Genomic DNA, 16763 nt, shown 5'->3' with positions numbered 1-16763 from the left:
ATATGCCGTCGGCATAGATGGAGAACCTAACGGTGCATGGAAGGGGGCCGGCGAGTCCAATGAGTGTTAGAGTGAAGAGCGTTGGGCTCAATACTCCGCCCTGAGGCACCCCACCGTTACTGTATTGCTGGGAGGTTGGGCCATCCTCGATAAGTATGAAAAAGGATCTCTTATGTAGATAGCTACCTATCCAGAAATAGACCTTGCCGCCAAGTCCGACTGCCTCTAACGCGTTGAAAATCGCTTCGCGCGTTACGTTATCGCATGCTCCTGTAACGTCCAGAAACAGGGCAGCAGATTATCTTTTGCAGGACTTCTGGTGCTCGATCTACGTCACAAAGTCGATGGCGTTGTCTGCGGAAGAACGGCCAGGCCTGAAACCGGCCATTGCATATGGATATACCTGGTAGTGTTATAGGTACCATTTTAGCCGTGCTAGAACCATCCTCTCAGTTAGTTTTCCGATGCAACTGGCAAGCACAATTGCTCGCATGATGCATTCTCTACTGGCGACTTGCCAGGCTTCAGCAGTGGAATTAGGCAACTGATCTTCCATTCCTGGGAAACTGTTTCTGTCTGCCAAGAGCTGTTGAACAAGAGCAGGAGCACTTTCCGAGCCTCTTCGCCAAGATAACGTAGGGCACGGTAGGTTATACCGTCTGGTCCTGGTGATCATGAACGCTTGCACAAGGCAAGTGGAGCCTCCAGTTCGTCCATGGTGAAAGAACTGTCCATGCGGTGGTCGCGTGAAATCGGTGAGTGGCCGAGCTTCGATGTTCCAATGGGAACTAGTTTCGCCAGCAATCCTCCTGCAGAAATCTTCAGCGACGTCAATCTCTCTGCATTGTTGGTGAAGCGCCAAAGACTTGAAAGGGTGGCGTTGCCAAGGGGTTCCACGGAGACCACGAACAGTTCTCCGTATGCGAGACAAAGGATCACTGGCAGCACGAAGGCGGTAAACCAAGAGTTCGAAACAAAATAACTTGGCAATAAATTCAAGAAAGAGTGACGGGGACTGAGGAGAACGGAACGGGGAAATGGGGTGAGGCAGCAGTTTTTTTGAATAAGCCTTGCATTTTGTGCGTGCGTGTGTATGCGCGCGTGTCTGCGCGTGTGTCTGTGTGTGTGTGGGGGGGGGGTGTTAGAGAGAGAGACTGAGACAATGCAAGAACCGCTTTTCGCTGTGTCGTTTGGTTGATAGTTCCAAGAATTTACGCTAGTTCAGTCATACAGGAAGCAGCTAGGAACCACAAATCCTTACCGAAGCGAAAGGGTGGTCACACGCGGGGAAGCAAATCCGCTGGGTATATCGCAATCTGGCCCGAGCTCTTTCTGGCTGCTTCGTAAGATTTCTTTTTTCGCGCGTTTCTGCGGTCTGGCAGACAAATTGCCGTTCGACCAGCTCGCGTCACAGGGCCAGCGACCGCCAAGAACAAAAGTAGACAGCGTAGAAAATAATAAGAGTAGTCGTTCTTTCTCCACCAGAGTGCGCAGTGCTCTCATCAATTGGGTTTCGCTAGGGGTCGGCTGCAAATGTGTGGCTGCAGCGAAGACAAACGACGGGGCGACACTGGTGGAAGTCGCCACTGGGGCAAATGGACGGCCGACAAGGCGCGGTTCCGACCGAGACGCGTCGAGCCGCCAATTTGTTCCTCGGCCGAACAACAGCGAAGGATTTGTTTGTTTGTTTGTTTGTTTGTTTGTTTGTTTGTTTGTTTGTTTGTTTGTTTGTTTGTTTGTTTGTTTGTTTGTTTGTTTGTATAGATGGCTTGACAAGCGCAGGGTGGCGTCTTGCCGCGCGCCAGTCGGGTCATCACTCTGATTTTGGGCCCAAGGGGGATGACAACGCCCCCCCCCCCCTCCGGGGGGTTACAAAGCTACCACACGACTGAAGCAACCCTCATCTTTAACGAAAAGAAAAGAAAAAAAGAAAGAACGCTTGTTTGAAGACGAAAGAAAGAAAGACAGAAAGAAAGAAAGAAAGGAAGCAACCCTTTCTACTACTGCCACAATTTTGCAACGTGTACGGGCACTTCCGGCGGTCGTGATTTCGTTGGCAGCGTCGGTTTTTCCTTGACTGGACACGAAGTTATCAAGCCATCGTAACATAGTGCGATACAATAAACTGTATTTTCAAATTGGCTTTTAAAAAAAAAGTAAGCCCTTCTGAGTGTGAGTGAAGGGAGCAATTGTTTTATCGACGGACGAAAGGGATTGCGTGGCTGCTTGGCACCGAATCGGCACTTTAATAATAGCAAAACCTAAGGCATCCTTACACTCAACTATGTCCGATAATGTTCAGTTCGAATTTTATTTTTCATGGTGGATACATATGTAAATACATTTCAAGAGTGCAAGTGAGTAAAAAAATGTTTGCCGCCGTAGTTGAAACAGAAACACTAGATAGTAGACGTTCGCTCTTGTGTTGGAGCGCCTCTCACACAAATCTTCGCGTCTTCATTGTAGATAAGCATATATAGTAACCTTGCGCCATAATATCCAGTCCAATTTTACGTCACCGTATCTCCGTTTTTGCGTATGTCGTGTACCATTGCAACCACCCTCATTCGAAAGCAACGTGCTTCTTTAATAAAATTAAATATTGTTCAGCGAATGTATCTGAGTTCCGGGGCTATATTTGCAACAATATTTGCATTGTTGGTCTAAAAATGACCGTGTGCCAGTTATTATATTTGTTATTTTGGAAATTAACACAGTTTATTTTTATAGTTCCATGTAATCCATGTACTCGACCCTTTGAAGAGTTCAGAAAATGTTTGCATTAGGGATGTGTCAATATGCATATGCTGGTAACCATTTTTCGAAACTGACTTGTTTTATTACTATTGTCCAAGACAGTTCATATAATATATTGCCAATATTATCGATGCCCTTCATTAGGACAAGTGGCTGGTCAACTGAGACGAAAACCGTTTCGGGTTTTCGGTAGTGTTGATATGTATATGAGAGCTGACTTTATGTTCCCGTGAGTTATGTGACGTCAGCTGCAATTGCCCTTAGTGTATTTATGTAAGCTATGTTTACCTTCTAGGGTGTTTGTGTGATCTGATTTGTTAATCGGTCTTTCAAGCATTTATGTTAGATAACTTTATGTGCTAGTCTGGTTTGTGTGGTTTACAACGTGAGCTGTTTCTAGTACACTTAGGTCACATTTATTCCTTCCTGCTACTACCTCTCTTATCTGTGTTTTTTTTTTATTAGTCCGTGCCGGATTTCATCTTTAGTGCACATTTGTCGTATGTATGCGAAAGAGTAGGCAGTGCCTTCTAAAGGCTCCAAAGCCTTCTGATTATGAAGTATTAACATAAAATAAAAGACGAAAGAGACCGAATGAGCCGCGTACGCAAGGCACCAAAGCGTACAGACACGTGAGTGATGCTGGACATGTCGCTGCCCTTGTTGCAAGTCGTCGCGTTCGCATGGCCTGCGTGCTCATTTGCGGCCGCCCCCCGTTGCAGGAGGCCTCGGTGTTCGTATTCGAGAAGCGCGTCGCCGAGAAGCTGCACAAGCCCAAGCGCAAGGAGACCGTGACCGAGATCCTTCGCTTCAGTGTGAGGCAGCTGGATCGCTTCAAGCACCCCAAATTGCTCACCATCTACCACCCCATCGAGGAGGCCAGGTCAGTGGGCTTTCGCTTAGCCGACGGAGCCAATATGAGCTCGAGGTAACGTTGAAGAATAGCGGTGTATTGAATACGAGTCGCGCGGAATCCGGGATTGGCTCGTGAAACTTAAAGAACTACCAACTCCGTTACGGCTGCAAATACTCCCCCTCCCCCTCCTCCAACACACAAAAGCAAAAAAAAAAAAGAAACAGCGTAAGCTGTCAAAACGCATTCTTGGTTTGTACACATCAGTAGCACCATATAACTTTGCTGTACGCATCGTAACAAGGCAAGGAAAGAGAGAGAAAATAGGATGCATGGAAAGGCAGGGAAGAGGCAAGGAAAGATTGCCGCAGGCTGTTCCGACATTTCACTAACACCGAAATTGACTCACGCACCATGGAGCGGGGTTCTCGATAGCTAGAACTGCGGGTGCAGATTTCGTGTTGTCGCATTCAGGGACCGTGAAGTCTCTGCTTCACGCTTTGATTTTGCGCTCGTAACGGGCGTCGGAGAGGCAGCGGAACAAAATGAAGTTAGGGTGCATTATACCCACACTAAGCAGCTCTTGCGGTGAAGATTTAGTCGTTGCGTGTCCGTTCTTCCCGTTAGAGTGAACGCATAACTTTGCGTACGTCTTCCCTAACGCTGAAAATATTTGCACAGTGTTGTAGCTAGTTGCATAGCGTGGTACTGTAAGCATTTGTTGCCGCTCTTACTTTGGCAATGTGTCCGTACTATTAGAGAAATAGAATAATTTAAAAAAATTCCATAGCATCTACTGGTTCCATCAATAGAAGTCTTTCAGGAGCGGATAAGTACCGGCGCCGTTTTGCTTTGTATTATTAAAATAGGTAATGGCTGTTTATTCATTTCGTCTTACAGTGGCGCCGACAACCCGTTTTCGCGTCGCAATACAAAAAAAAAAAAAAGAAAAAGCAGCGTCATGACACATTCTGAAGAAGCACCTGATATCGCACCATATTGTTTCCGACAGCGGCTATACCTGTGTAAAACGGCTGAAGTTGAATACAAAAAAAAAGAATGCCAAGATTCATTTCTCTCTCTCTTTCTTTTTGGTTCTTTGCATGTTTGGGAATATTTTTGCGTGTAGCCATATGTCCCTTTGAAACGACGATAGACAAGTAGAGCAGTCTGTGAGCGTCGAGATTTTCAGTGCTTCCAGCGTCATCGTTTTCGTGCTTGTGGCGATCAGAACTTGATCTGCAGAAAGAGCGTGACCGTAGTCGCAGTTGAGCCCAGTAAGTCGGCAGCGAGGGGTTCCGGTTATGAAAATAAAAATGCCGTCTCGCGCGTATAACGTGAAGCAGGGATGCAATAGCTGGCGCAACATCCCATGCGGCAAGTTTTCCACTCTTTCCTCCGGTATCGCTTAGACTAAGCATTCCAAGATGCGCACGACGCATCTGCATTCGATAATAAGAACACGTTCTTCAATGTCGACTCTGGCGAACGTCGCTTTCGTTTGCAGGCAAGATGCATAACTTATCGAGCCTAACTCATACTCCTGCTAGCGTTGCATTTGCGGAATATTCAAAGGCAGGGAACTGCGCAGAAGTCCCTGCTCTTCCACGACGCAGGGAAATTTTTTTTCACATCACATGAAGGCACAAGAACGTCGGGTAAGTTGGTTTGGGAGAACTCTGTCTCCAGTTAAACATTCATGGCAAAGCGCCTGGCGCTAAATGAGAAATTTCTACCGTTCCCAGCGGAACAATAGCTTCCAGTTGCGTTATGCGTTATAACCTTACGTATCAGCGTTTCTTCCTTCGCATTTCCCGAGCGGTAACGTTTCGCTTCGCTCGAGACGTCAAAGGAGACGCTGAGCGCTGCAGGGCTGAGGTAAGAGCGCTGGTTATGTATTACTGCGTAACTCCCTGGTGCAATCGCCTTTCCGCTTGCTCATCCTCTGCTCTCTATGAACGACGCAAGAAAAGCAAGCAGGGCCGTCAATTTACCGCCCTCCCGGTGCTTCATTCGTGATCGAGAAGACGTATGCCGGAGTTTTTTGTTTGTCTCTTTCTTTTACGTGCCAGAGTTCTTGGCGTCGGCGACTGACGTCACTCATGAAAGCCCTCCGGTTAACCCGATAAACGTCAGAGAACGTCAGAGTCCTGTTCATTGAAAGAAAGAAAAAAATCGAACGCTTCCTGCCTCAACCGCTTCCTTCGTTTTCACCACCCGTTTTCGTGGTACGCTCAGTGCTACCTACAAACGCGAGCACGAGGTTCACGAGAGCAAAGCGTATACGAGATTGTGTGTGCTGGCAAGCTTTCGGGGGATTCGACCTTTCCTAAGGGGGGGGGGGGGGGGGGGGCGCACCCCTTTTTCCCGAATATCAATACGCCGTGCCGCAGGCGCAAGAAGTGCGCGAGATGAACTATTGCTCTGGGCCGAGCCCGCCGAGCCCTATACAGGAGCTGTGTGCTCGTCCCCGTAATTGCAGAATGAACGGAACGGGCTTGGCCCGCCTCGCTCTTCCCATCTTCCCCCATTTCTTTCCCCTCCTTTCTTTTCGTCATTAGGGTAACCTCCCTCATTCCCTTCGCCACCGTTCCCTCCTATAATCCCTCCCTTCCCGACACATCGAGAAGGCTTTCATTTCTCCGACGCTGTCATCCTTTATTACGTTCTCCGCTCTTCCTCTGTAGTGTTTGTGCGGGACGTCTGTATGAAAACCCTTCTGGGCGATATCTTCGTGATTCTTGTTCCTTTTCTTTTTCCCCGGATGGCCGCGTTCTGCTTTTTTTGTTGTTTCTTGCTTTTGTTTTGCACATCGCTTCGTCCTTCGTTGCCGCAGCCGCTGCCGTCGAGACGTCATTTCCGAGCTGAGATGATGCGAGGAGCCGAGTAGAAGAAACGCAAAGAGAGAGAGAGAAAAAAAAAGACATAAAGAAAGAAAGACCAAGTATTTATTTTGTACCACGAGCGCGGGCACGACTCTCCCGGAAGAGGAGATTCTCTGGGCGAACGTTGACGCACGAAAGTGGGACATCCGACAGACGAAGGTGACGGCCAAGCCCTTGAGGCAGGCACACGCGCTTGGTCACGCGCGTGCCCCAGCGTCTGAGGATGCAAGATGGCGCCTGCGCACGCGCGTAGAAATCAGTACGAACGAGCAAAGCAGCTCGAATGCTTATTATCTGCGCTGTTTGACTCGGGCAGTCGCCCCCGAAACGTTTACCTAACAGCACACTTGGTACCTGAAGATGTGCTTTCGGCGAAACTTCGACTATAGGAACTGACGTGTACGCCGCGCGTCATGCTTCGTAGAATTGGTTAATAGCCATGGACGTGATTGATAATTGTGGAGGCTGTTCGACGCGGCGTCACTTTAATTCCGGCTGCAGAGTCGAAAGTCGGCGGAACAACGTGCGTAGTGTACTGCGTTCTATTTTAGTCTTTAGATTTGTCCTGTTGCTCTTCCTTTGCTCTCTCCTCCCCTCCTTCCTATCTCCCATTCCTGTATTGCTGTCACCTCCCTTCAGAAGAGTAGGCAGGCGTTGTGCCCCTTGCGGTGGCAGTTGCCAGCCTGCTCGTCGCTTCCCCTTTCCTGTTAACTGTGTATATATGTATATGGGTTCAAAACAAATAATAATAATATCAAGCAGTGTCGTTCATTACAGAAGCTAAAAGTGCGTATAACGCCTAAGTTTTAGTGCATAAAAATAACGTGGGGAATCTCTTCCTGCTTGGAGTTCGTGGACTTTGGGTTTTGGGAACCATTCCGTACCTAGCTGTAATTGTTCCTAGCTAAAGTATGCACCAACTCGCCCAGGAAGAAGTTTTAATGTTGTTCCCAGTGGCTATGGTGTTGCGGTCCTGACCTCAAGGTCGAGGTTTCGATCCTGGCTGCGACGGCCGCATTTCGATGGCGTCGAAATGCAGAAACGGTCGTGTAATTAGATTTAGGACCTCGTTAAAAAATCCAGTTGGTCAAAATTGCACCCGGAGTGCCGTTGGCTCCTAATCTCATACTGCTTCTAACTTACATTTTTCCTAAATGTGATTCGAAGGTTATTTTTTTTTCTCATGTTATAAAGCCTCATTCCTGCACGTTGTAGAAGAAAGAAACAAAATGCGGCAGAGCCCATCTTACGATGACAGTCGACGGTACTGCCTTAGCATTGAATCAATTTCGCGACAAAACGCATTGTAATCGTCGGAAGAAGTTGCGTATGAAGCGTGAACTGCAGCGGCACTAATCTTTCGCGTTTCCCTAAGAACACTTGGTGCCATCTAGAAATGATGCCGCGAAGCCTGCGCGTGGCCTCCTAAATGCACAAAACTAACCAGGTAATACGCGTACGCGCATACGTACATAGCACCTGTAAAGTGCGTGAAGGAGCCCAAGAACGCGAACGCATGAAAATAAAACGGTGCAGTTGTTCATTTTCTGAACCACCACAACAGACTGGGTTTGAAACGCTTGCGCACGAACTCGGCCTGCGTGTCGCTGGCGGGGCTTGGGAGAACCAGCGAACCAAATTATTTTGTTGTAGTGTGTGTTTTTTTCTCTCAACAGAGACGTTCGTCGTATGCGTGGCACCAAACCCTTAACACCTTTTCCCACCCCAAGTCTCTCCTGCCCATATTGATGCCACGCACGTTGTTCTGCCGAGATTCGACTCCGCAGCCGGAATCAAAGTGACACCGTGTCGAACAGCCTCCACTATTATCAACTACCTCCTGGGCTAGCTCGCCGTGCTGCTGATTACGCGCTCCACGCAGAGACGCCAAGCACAGCTGCACGTAATCACGGTTTCACCGGTAGTGGGTTCTCAATATACACCGCAAGGTGTTTGAACCCGCTACCTCCCATATTCGAAGGAAGAAGCGTTCATCGCATCTTGTCACGAAGCTGGTTATCACTTCATAGTCCGTGTTGGTATATGTGCCTGTCATTGCGTCGTAGATTGCGGCAACATGAAGGCAGTAGTAGAAATGATCCGTGAGCGTTGCAGCAAAAACAGTAGGTTGCGGTAGGTACAGTGATTGTATAAGTGGGACGGTCGGACACAACGTGTTCTTTTTTGAATGCCATTATCATTTTATTGCGAGTAGCATTATTAGGGCACTTCAACCACTTTCCGCCTGCTGTCTGTATGTATGGCATTCTGCATTTCTGCCTGCGTCTCTACCGTTTTCCCGCCAACTTGGATCACTGTGTAGTCTATGGTGTGGCGGCTCACAGCATCGCGTGACTGTTATCGGGGCACCGGGTCCAAAAGCAATCGTCGGGCCAACTTGGATCACAGGTATCTGACATTACATATGTGCTGTTTCCCCGCCAACCTATCTTACTGGGCTACTACTTCTATGCTGCATGCCGTTGAATGAAGCTCGTTCATCCCAACTTGGACGACTGGGTACGTGAAGCTAGGTATGCGCCACACATCTATGCGCCAACCTCTTTAATGCCAATTTGGGTCGCCGGGTATGTGCAACTGGGTGTGCTCTGCTCTTCAATGAACCTCTTTAATGCAAATTTGTGTCATTGGTTATGTGCCGTAGGGTGTGCCCCTCTTGAATGGACCTTCAACGCTTGCCGCACACTCAGTGGCGCACAGAAAAATCCGACAGGAGAGTTTCATATCTGTTCTTGTGAAATTCGTTTGCCGGATATGTCTGTGCGCCCAAGGCTGCCAGAATAATCACATAGTTTTCAACTACGTCTTTTGTCATCGAAAGTCTTGTTAGAGCTCCGTTGTCGTCCTCTGTAAACTTTTGTAAGGCGCTAAAGGTGAGGGTGTAACTAGTGCCACAAGGAAACACCCTTACGGGTGTAAACATTTTCACAGTGTAAAGGGGCAGCAAATTCACCCATTGCCCTTGGTTGACGACCGAGGGAATACCTTGGAAGACCAGGCCAACGCTATGGGCGAACACTTGGAGTGTGTATCGAGCTCCGCGCATCACTCAAAATCACTCCTCAAATATAAACAAGTAGCTCAACTTAAGTCACTGGATCGTAAATGGCGACCGAATGAACCATACAACCACCCTTTTAATATTGTTGAGCTGAGCTACTTTGAGCGCCTGTAGAAAGCCTGCACCGGACTGTGACAGAGTGATGTATGACAAGATTAAAGACCTACACACCGACACATAGATGACACTTCTTGGACTTTTCAACTCTATCTGGGCTGCCGGATATCTGCCAGCCTCATGGAAGGAGGCTATTGTTATTCCCGTCTTGAAGCTCGGTAAAAACCCTTCTTCGGCGGCAAGTTACCGTCCGATAGCTCTCACAAGTTGCCTGTGTAAGCTTCTTGAAAAAAATGATTAATCGCTGACTTATACATTTCCTTGAACTGAACAATATGCTTGATCCCCATCAGTGTGGTTTCAGAGAAGGGCGGTCCACAACTGATCATCTATTGCCATTGAAGGAAATATCCATGACGCATTTGTAGTTAAACATTTTTTCTTATCGATATTCCTCGATATGGAGAAGGCATATGATACTCCATAGCGTCACTGAATCTTGCGAGACTTATCAGGAATGGGCATCGCTGGAAATATGATAAACATAATAGAAGGCTATTTGTCCAATCTTACCTTCCGCGATAAAACAGGCAATGTATTGTCGCGACCATTCATACAAGACACTGGTGTACACCAAGGAGGCATGCTTAGCTGCACGCTCTTTATCGTGAAGATGAACACGCTTCGTGCTTCATTACCGCCAGCTATTTTTTTTTTATTCCGCCTACGTAGGCGACATAGAAATAGGTTTCGAATCCAGCAACATCGCAGTCTGCGAGAGACAAGTACAACAGGGCGTGAACAAGGTGTCCAAACGGGCAGCCGAAAACGGATTTAAAGTGAACCCCCACAAAAGCTATTGTGTGCTTTTCCGATGGGAGAAAGAGATCATTGCAGATACCACTATCGAAATGTATGGGCAACAAATGCCTGTGAACAAAGAGCACAAGTTTTTATGCATTATACTTGACTCTAAATTAACTTTCATTCCACACATAAAATAACTCAAGGAGAACTACTTAAAAACAATAAACTTATTCCAAATTTTATCCCACACAACATGGAGCAGCGACAGGAAGTGTTTAATGAGACTTTACAAGATTCGATTACAATTGGACTATGGTGCCATGGTATTTAACTCTGCCGCACTGAGCGCGCTAAAGATGCTAGATCCCGTCCACCATCTAGCTATCAGCCTGGCCACTGGCGTTTTCAGAAGTCCTATTGAAAGTTTATACGTAGAATCAAATGAATGGTCACTCCATCTTCAGAGAGCATACATCAGCCTAACGTATTTTCTCAAAGTTCACTCTAATCATCAACATGCGTGTTCTAATGCCTTTAGCGGTACCACATGTGCTACACTTTTTCATAATCATCCCTCTGTAACACAGCCTTGTTTACTGCATGTGAATGAGCTTAGCATTGAAATGGTTGCCCCTCTCCTCGAGCATCGCTTAAGAGGAAGCTTTAGCTCGGGCCCAACTCCGACGCGGCCTATTCAGATACACGTAAAACGCAAAAACGTTTTTGTGAGATAACCTCTGGACGGATTTTGATGAAATTTATTGAACTTGAGAGGGAAAGTTAAATTCTAGTGACTGTTGGAAGCGGAATTTCGATTTATGGCTTCAATTTTGTTAAAAAGAGTTTCAAGTATTGGACCGTTTGAAAAACATAGAAGCACGAAGTTTACAATTTCATAGCTCTGCATCGAGAACAGATATCGCGATTCTGTAAACGGCATCCATAAGATCATTCAAAGCGGATAAATTCGATGTGTTATTTTACATCTTACCTGAATGTGTTACGTTGGTTACAAGGGTTCTGCAAAAGCTGTTTTTCCATATTGCAATTTTTTTTATAGTAATGTGTAACATATCAATTTTGTCCACTTTAGACGTACTATCGGATGCAATTCACAGAATCGTATTATCATCTTTCGTTGTCGAGTTACAGAGTTGTAAACTAGAGAGTTTTGTTTTTTGAATATTTTTGCTTTTTGCCGATTTTTAATAAAAAATTTACGACCTAACTCAAAAATTCGGAACCAACAGTCACTAGATTTTAAGGTTTTCTTTTAAATGCAACAAACTTCCTCAAATTTGGTGCAGTGGTTGTCGAGAAAAACGAATTCTCCTTTTACATGCATTTAGATTGGAGCACCCGAACTAAAGCTTCCTCGTAAGGCCTCCAATTGAGCAGCTACCACCTTAGGAGTGGCAGCTGACAGAAAGTGATATATATTGTCTAGAAGTTACAAAGCATGCTCCAGAGCATGGAATCCGAATGCATTCCCAGAGTTTTACACACATGCTTCTGAGTCCCATGCCGGGGTATCTTATGCAGCTGTCAGTCCATCCTTCTCGCAATTCGGCGTACTGCACCCAGAAACACTTATCCTTATGGCTGAGGCTTATGCACTGCTGTCAATTGTGAAACATGTAAGGAAAACAAAACAAAACGAAACAAAAAAATACAATTATATTTAAAGACTCCCTAAGCGTCGTAAAAGCCTTGAACTCACTCTGTAAACGCGAAAAACCCTGTACTTATTGAGCTGCCTTCCATGCTGTGTAGAGCGTATATATCTAACCAGCATGTCATTACATGCTGGCTACCTGGCCATAGTGGCATCGAAGGTAATGTACGAGCAGACGGAATGGCTACATCAATTACATCGCAAGCTGTTAATTCTACCGCTGCTATCCCCGTCGCAGATCTGAAGCCTTTTCCATGAAAGAAACTGCGAAGCCACTGGCAACGCTTGTGGGATGCAGAAACACATAATAAACTTCACGTGATTAAACCACAGTTAGGTTTCTGGCACCCCGCAACGAGAACATAGGGAACTGAGCTCCTATTCTGTCGTCTCAGAATAGGACACAAACATGGCACCCATAATTTTCTACTTACTGGAAATGAAGCTCCAATTTGTGGTAGATGCGGGGATAGAAGGAAAAAAAAAGATACCCTACAAGAGTCACAGATTTCATTGTATATGCGACATCAGAGTATAAGATTACTTACAAGTTGAGTTACTGAAGTGTCCTGTACTGAAAAAAAGTTGTTAGAAATCACTACCTCCTGAGACGACCGGGAATGAAATTCAAAATAAATCAGAAAAAATAGTAAAAATAGCACAGTACAATATTCATGGATTTCATTATAGATACGATATCAAAGCATAAGTTTTCTTTCAAGTTGGGTTATTGAAGTCTCTGGAATAATTAGAAATAATTAGAAATCACTCACACGATGGAGGACGAAACGTAAAGTAAATCAGAAAAATAGAAAAAAGGTACAGTATAAAATTCATGGGTTTTACTATAGATATATTATCAGAGCGTAAGTTTAGTTAGAAGTTGTGTTACTGAAGTGTCTGGAATAATTATAATTATTTAGATATATCACTGTTTTCCGCACACCAAAGCACAGAATCGTATACTTTAGGAACTCATAGTCGTTCGCATGCTCCTCCGAGTTCGCTTAGTGCGCTGCGTTCGCCTAAAGTTAACATAAAGAACACCAACACCGAGGTTCGAGTGCCACTAAGAGTCACCAAAGTCAAACGTTAGGGTCGCCTACCATTTACTGAAGCAATGATGTCTGTGCGATAAGCAAAATGGTTTCGGTGCGAAGGCGACATAATTTCTCAAGAGCGTCGAACTGAAAGTGGGGTTTGGATTCATGAGGTCACAGTTAAAAAATTTTTCTCGCAAATCTACCGTTTATGAAATCTGGTTCACTTAAGTCAATGCGAAAATGGAGGTGAATGCCCGCACAAAATGGGAAATTAAAAAAAAGGACACTTCTATACGTAAAGTTTGCTTCTCCTCGCAATTACTATAAAGGCAGCGGTGCACCCTTTACAGAAGCAGATGAGCGTTGGTATGTGGGACCTGTGACCCGTGGTTTAAGGGGCTCGAAGTGGTATTCACCACTGCGTGGTTGACGTGACTTCGTGTCAGTGTGCCACCTTGGTGGAAGAAATGAAGCCACAGGCGAACTGGCTGCAATATAAAAGGATACAAAGAACATGTCATGCTATATATTTCTTTTGCGGGTGGGGCAATACGTCACACAGGATCGCAAGCAGAAATCCTAAGGATAATTTTCATGCCCTTTTCATCCATTCAGGGAGCTTTAGTCACAATACGGACGTAAACGGGAAAAAATGATCTACGCAACTTGCGAAGTTTGTTAAAATTTACTGATATCTTTGGAAATGAATGTGTTCGGCTGCTTCTTCCGTTCTCTCGTATAACATCGGTATTAGCAGTAATGTCCACCTTGTTTGAGCACCTTATTGCATATTCTATAATAAAGGAGTGGAAAGAACTTCGTGTCATTTGCCAGCTATGATATAAAGAACCTGTATTTCTTGATTTATGGGGTTTAATGTCGCGTAGCAACCAGTTGGATCAATAAAGACACCATTGTGCTACGTTCCGATTCAATTACGACCACCTGAAGTTCTGCAACGGGAAGAAGAGTATGATGCATGGATGGGAATGGACACAGTGTCCTTATTGACGCATGCTCCTTTTATTTACATATTATGATCTTCTTTTGTTCATTATTGTGCGCCATTTTAAACTTTGCACGTAACTCTAGAATTAACCTTAGAAATTTAACGGGCCGTAAGAATTGTACAGTATGACAAGATGTCACTCGTTTGATCTTGGGTATAGAACAGCGAGAAGAATAATCGAATTCTGCTTTGGTTTCATGGAACGCTTGCTGTATATATCAGGCAGCAAGAGAGCCAAGAGCATTCGGTTCTTTCGTAAGAAGGAATGGAATGTAACGAATGGATGGGCAAGAATATATGGACCGCATCAATAGATCCATTCGCTGGTATTGCTTTCTACCTTTCTGCGCTCCTTCGTTTACGACATCCCGAAACCTTGCACACCACCGTAGAATGCCTTTCATTTCTTTGGAAAGCTAAATCGTCTTTGGCCCCCAACGACGCATAGAATACGCCTATCAATTTTCTTGCCCGCTATGACATTTGCTCCTCCGGTGAATCTTGCTTCTTACCGTCATTGCGAAAGCCGCGCTCCCATGCATCTATTCTGATCGATATCGGCAGCGAATTCCTCAAATGGCTTGCGGGCGGCCGGCAGTTTTGAAAGCCGCCGCTTGAGTGTTAGTGCTGTTTTTTGTGGAGTGGTATGCGCTCCGTGGTCGCTCGCTTTTGCTTCTCACTACGCAGCCTTCACGTGCGCATGGGCACCTGGATATTCAGCCAGCCTAGTTCACCGTATTACTAGCCAGCCAGGCTACGGAACCGAACAAGTTTTGAGAAGTTTTCGGTAATGTGAATACCAAAGTGAGAATAAAAAAAAAGAAAGGTGCGCCCGAAAAGCGTAGTGCCGGCTCAATTAAAAAAGCGTCTCAGAACATTACCATCAATCTTCCCTTAATGAAAAAAAAACACACACATAGTCTTTAACCTGCCAAGCTTTATTTTAGTTTCTTGTACGACCTTTTTTGCGCTGACAAAGTGGTTCTAGAAACGGCAGTATATTCGGTGCTCATCTTCAGCTGACGCTTCTGGTTTTGATGCTGTAAAGCAATAATTCCGTATGGAACGAGCACCTGCACCGGAAGTTGGAGAGGCACCCATTATGTGAGTACTTAGACGACATTTCTTTTTCATTTAGGTTTGGAACTTTTGATCAATGTCCTGGAACTTGAAGCTCTATATTAGAATCTGGCAATCACCAGAGTGCCCGAAATAATTTACTGTAAGATCTTCCCAAAGTCCAGTTTCTCACTTTCATTTAGCAGGAGTTGCTTCTGTCATAACGTCACGACAGAAGGAGTTGATGGGGGCGTAGGACGTCATCAGGTTTTTGTGTAATGAGCAAGTAGTGGTAGCAGAATCACAGGCGAGTGAGCGAGCTAGAGCGGGTGATCAAACAGGGTGACGTCATGCTCCCACGTGGCCCGTTTTTTGTTGCGACGTCACGGCGCATAATCCTTCTGGGGAAACGAATCAGAAACACGACTTGCAGAAAAGCTGTTGCAGTGAATCATCTAGCGCGCTGTGAGGGTTACCATTATTTTTTTTTTCTATGGCTTCGAAGTCAACGGCTTCCTTTTAACCCCCTAACTACTCATGACGAATTAACTCGCCATCTCAAAGGTTGTGCTACCTTGTAATCCTGACACATAAATAAACATTACACAATTTTTTTCGGTTTTAAGCACAAAAATGAAAACTCAGAAGTTTCACGTATTTGCCTACGTTAACGTCACCGCCCCATGCCATATTTTGTTCGGTTCCATCTAACTAGGCGATAAGGCTTGCAAGCATCGTGGCATCTACGAAAATATTTGAAGCATTCGTTCATTTCTAAATAAAAGACAGGGTGAACAAAATATGTATCCCTCATACCAAAAGAAATGCTGTAGAGAGAGGAAATTATAACTGTAAACTTTTTTTTAAGCATGAAAACAGCTTGCATTTTGAATAGCTTACTTTTTGAAGCGTGAAAATAGCTTGCTGCCAACTTTAAAAGTGACTAATGACATAAATGCTCACTTTAATAACAAAATGACTCAAATCAGCGCAGGACAAGTGCGTACCCGATGTGCTTTGAAAATCGAGATTAGGACTTAGAGTTTTAGTGGCTATGGCGTTGCGCTGCTGACCTACTGGTTGCGGGTGCGATACCGGCCGAGGCGGCCGCAGTGAAATGTTGGCGTAGTGCAAAACTCTCGTGTACTTAGATTTAGGTGCACGTTAAAAAAGAAAGCTACGAGTTAAAAAGAAAAAACCGGAGCCACTCACTAGCGCATGCCTCATAATCAGATCGTTGTGTCCCCACATAAAACCCAAGAATTCAAGGCTTAGTTATGTAAAGTACAATAAAAAAAACGCTAAAGGTTTCTCAATACCAACCAACCCCATAATTGCCCAAAGAAAAGCTTATCGAGTATTTGTTTTCAGTTCATTGATTACAATTCTTGCAGCTTGTTAGATTCTGGGCCGAAGAGGGAGTTAGATGCCTCTCTCCTGGACTATATTTAGGTCTGTTCAGACACCGCAGCTGATATGCGCTTTATGTTGTACTTGAACGTTTTCTCCAATAAATTATTCTTTTCATTACCGGTT

The 16763-nt window shown here is 45.3% G+C and overlaps 1 protein-coding gene across 3 annotated transcripts in view; it reads left to right on the top strand.

Annotated features, from left to right (window-relative positions):
- bma (SCY1-like protein bma) overlaps window positions 1–16763 on the top strand; it is a 426844-nt gene that overhangs the window by 304734 nt on the left and 105347 nt on the right. For all 3 annotated transcript variants that reach the window (XM_072284465.1, XM_072284464.1, XM_050175166.3), the window contains exon 7: window positions 3480–3640. In XM_072284465.1, coding sequence (XP_072140566.1) covers window positions 3480–3640 — 161 coding nt within the window. The remainder of the gene's footprint in view (window positions 1–3479; window positions 3641–16763) is intronic.

The sequence above is a fragment of the Dermacentor andersoni genome, chromosome 9 (assembly GCF_023375885.2).
Source record: "Dermacentor andersoni chromosome 9, qqDerAnde1_hic_scaffold, whole genome shotgun sequence".
Taxonomy (NCBI): domain Eukaryota; kingdom Metazoa; phylum Arthropoda; class Arachnida; order Ixodida; family Ixodidae; genus Dermacentor; species Dermacentor andersoni.
Note: the sequence above shows the minus strand (reverse complement) of the source record. Positions and strands in the feature narration are given on the sequence as shown.